The sequence below is a fragment of the Centroberyx affinis genome, unplaced genomic scaffold (assembly GCF_046629955.1).
Source record: "Centroberyx affinis isolate AG114_WGS23_722 - 3 ecotype Tasmania unplaced genomic scaffold, CSIRO-AGI_Caff_v1 ptg000623l_1, whole genome shotgun sequence".
Classification (NCBI taxonomy): Eukaryota; Metazoa; Chordata; class Actinopteri; order Beryciformes; family Berycidae; genus Centroberyx; species Centroberyx affinis.
The window spans coordinates 281,407-282,433 of NW_027279252.1; the positions used below are offsets into that span (position 1 = coordinate 281,407).

Consider the following 1,027-nt stretch of genomic DNA (forward strand, 5'->3'; position numbering starts at 1 on the left):
CTAATGTGAAGGGTCAGGTCATTTATCAAGTGTTCATTCTAGATGTGATTAATGCTGTTCATATGCTGTATATTCATAAATTATTCATAGCCAATCATATGATGCCAACTGGCCGAACTTCCTTTCTCAAGCAAATAAAAGGCCAACAGCCTCATCGCCCTGTGTATCCAGCAGCTTGCCAGGCTTCAGTCCCAGCCTCAGCTCCAGACCGGCCTCAAGACTTTCCTCAAAAACATCTCACCCCAGTGACTGAAAGAGAAACCTTGACACAAACCTTGGGCAGCCATGTCTCTTCTCCTCCACCTCCTGTGCCTCCTGGGTGTGGCAGCAGGATCTGAGGGAGTGAAGCTGCAGCGGGGCTCCTGTCCCATGTTCTGGTACAGCTTCAGCGGCCGCTGCTACAAGTATGTTGCCACCGACATGAACTGGGCCGATGCAGAGCTTCACTGTGTGTCACAGGGGGCCAACCTGGTCTCTGTTCACAGTGCAGGTGAGTTCAACTTTGTTCAAAACCTGATCCAGAACTTTGACCCGGCGATGAGATTCACCTGGATCGGCCTGAGTGACATCCACAAGGAGAATGGATGGATGTGGTCTGACGGGTCCAAGGTGGTGTTCACGCGGTGGAACGCAGGACAGCCAGACAATTTTCAGAGTGAACACTGTGTGTCTGCAAACCATCCAGAGGGGTCTGGATGGAATGATTACAACTGTTCTGAGATGCTGCCTTTTGTCTGTAAGTCTCGTGTTTCTGAGAAAAAACCTGCATTGTAGAGTGGGTATGATTCCTGCTGCGTGAATGCTAACTAAGACATGATGAGCCTGATGAAGCTATAAGCAACATGTGTAGCTCATTATGATCTTTAAATAAAAAGCATGTCTTCGCAGTCTGTTGTGTTTGCAGTTACAGTCATAAATATGTTCAAGACATCTTACCCTTGCTGAGATGTGTTGTTTTTTTCTAAATAAAAGACTGTTATAAACCTGTATTAAAACTGACTCATTGATGTCTCAGAGGTCCTGCACA

The 1,027-nt window shown here is 46.8% G+C and overlaps 1 protein-coding gene across 1 annotated transcript; it reads left to right on the plus strand.

Moving 5' to 3' along the window:
• The first annotated feature begins 285 nt into the window (after positions 1 to 285).
• Positions 286 to 774, plus strand: LOC139643540 (galactose-specific lectin nattectin-like). The gene has a single exon (XM_071518708.1). The coding sequence runs from the start codon at positions 286 to 288 to the stop codon at positions 772 to 774; it is 489 nt and encodes a 162-aa protein (XP_071374809.1).
• The last annotated feature ends 253 nt before the right edge of the window (positions 775 to 1,027 follow it).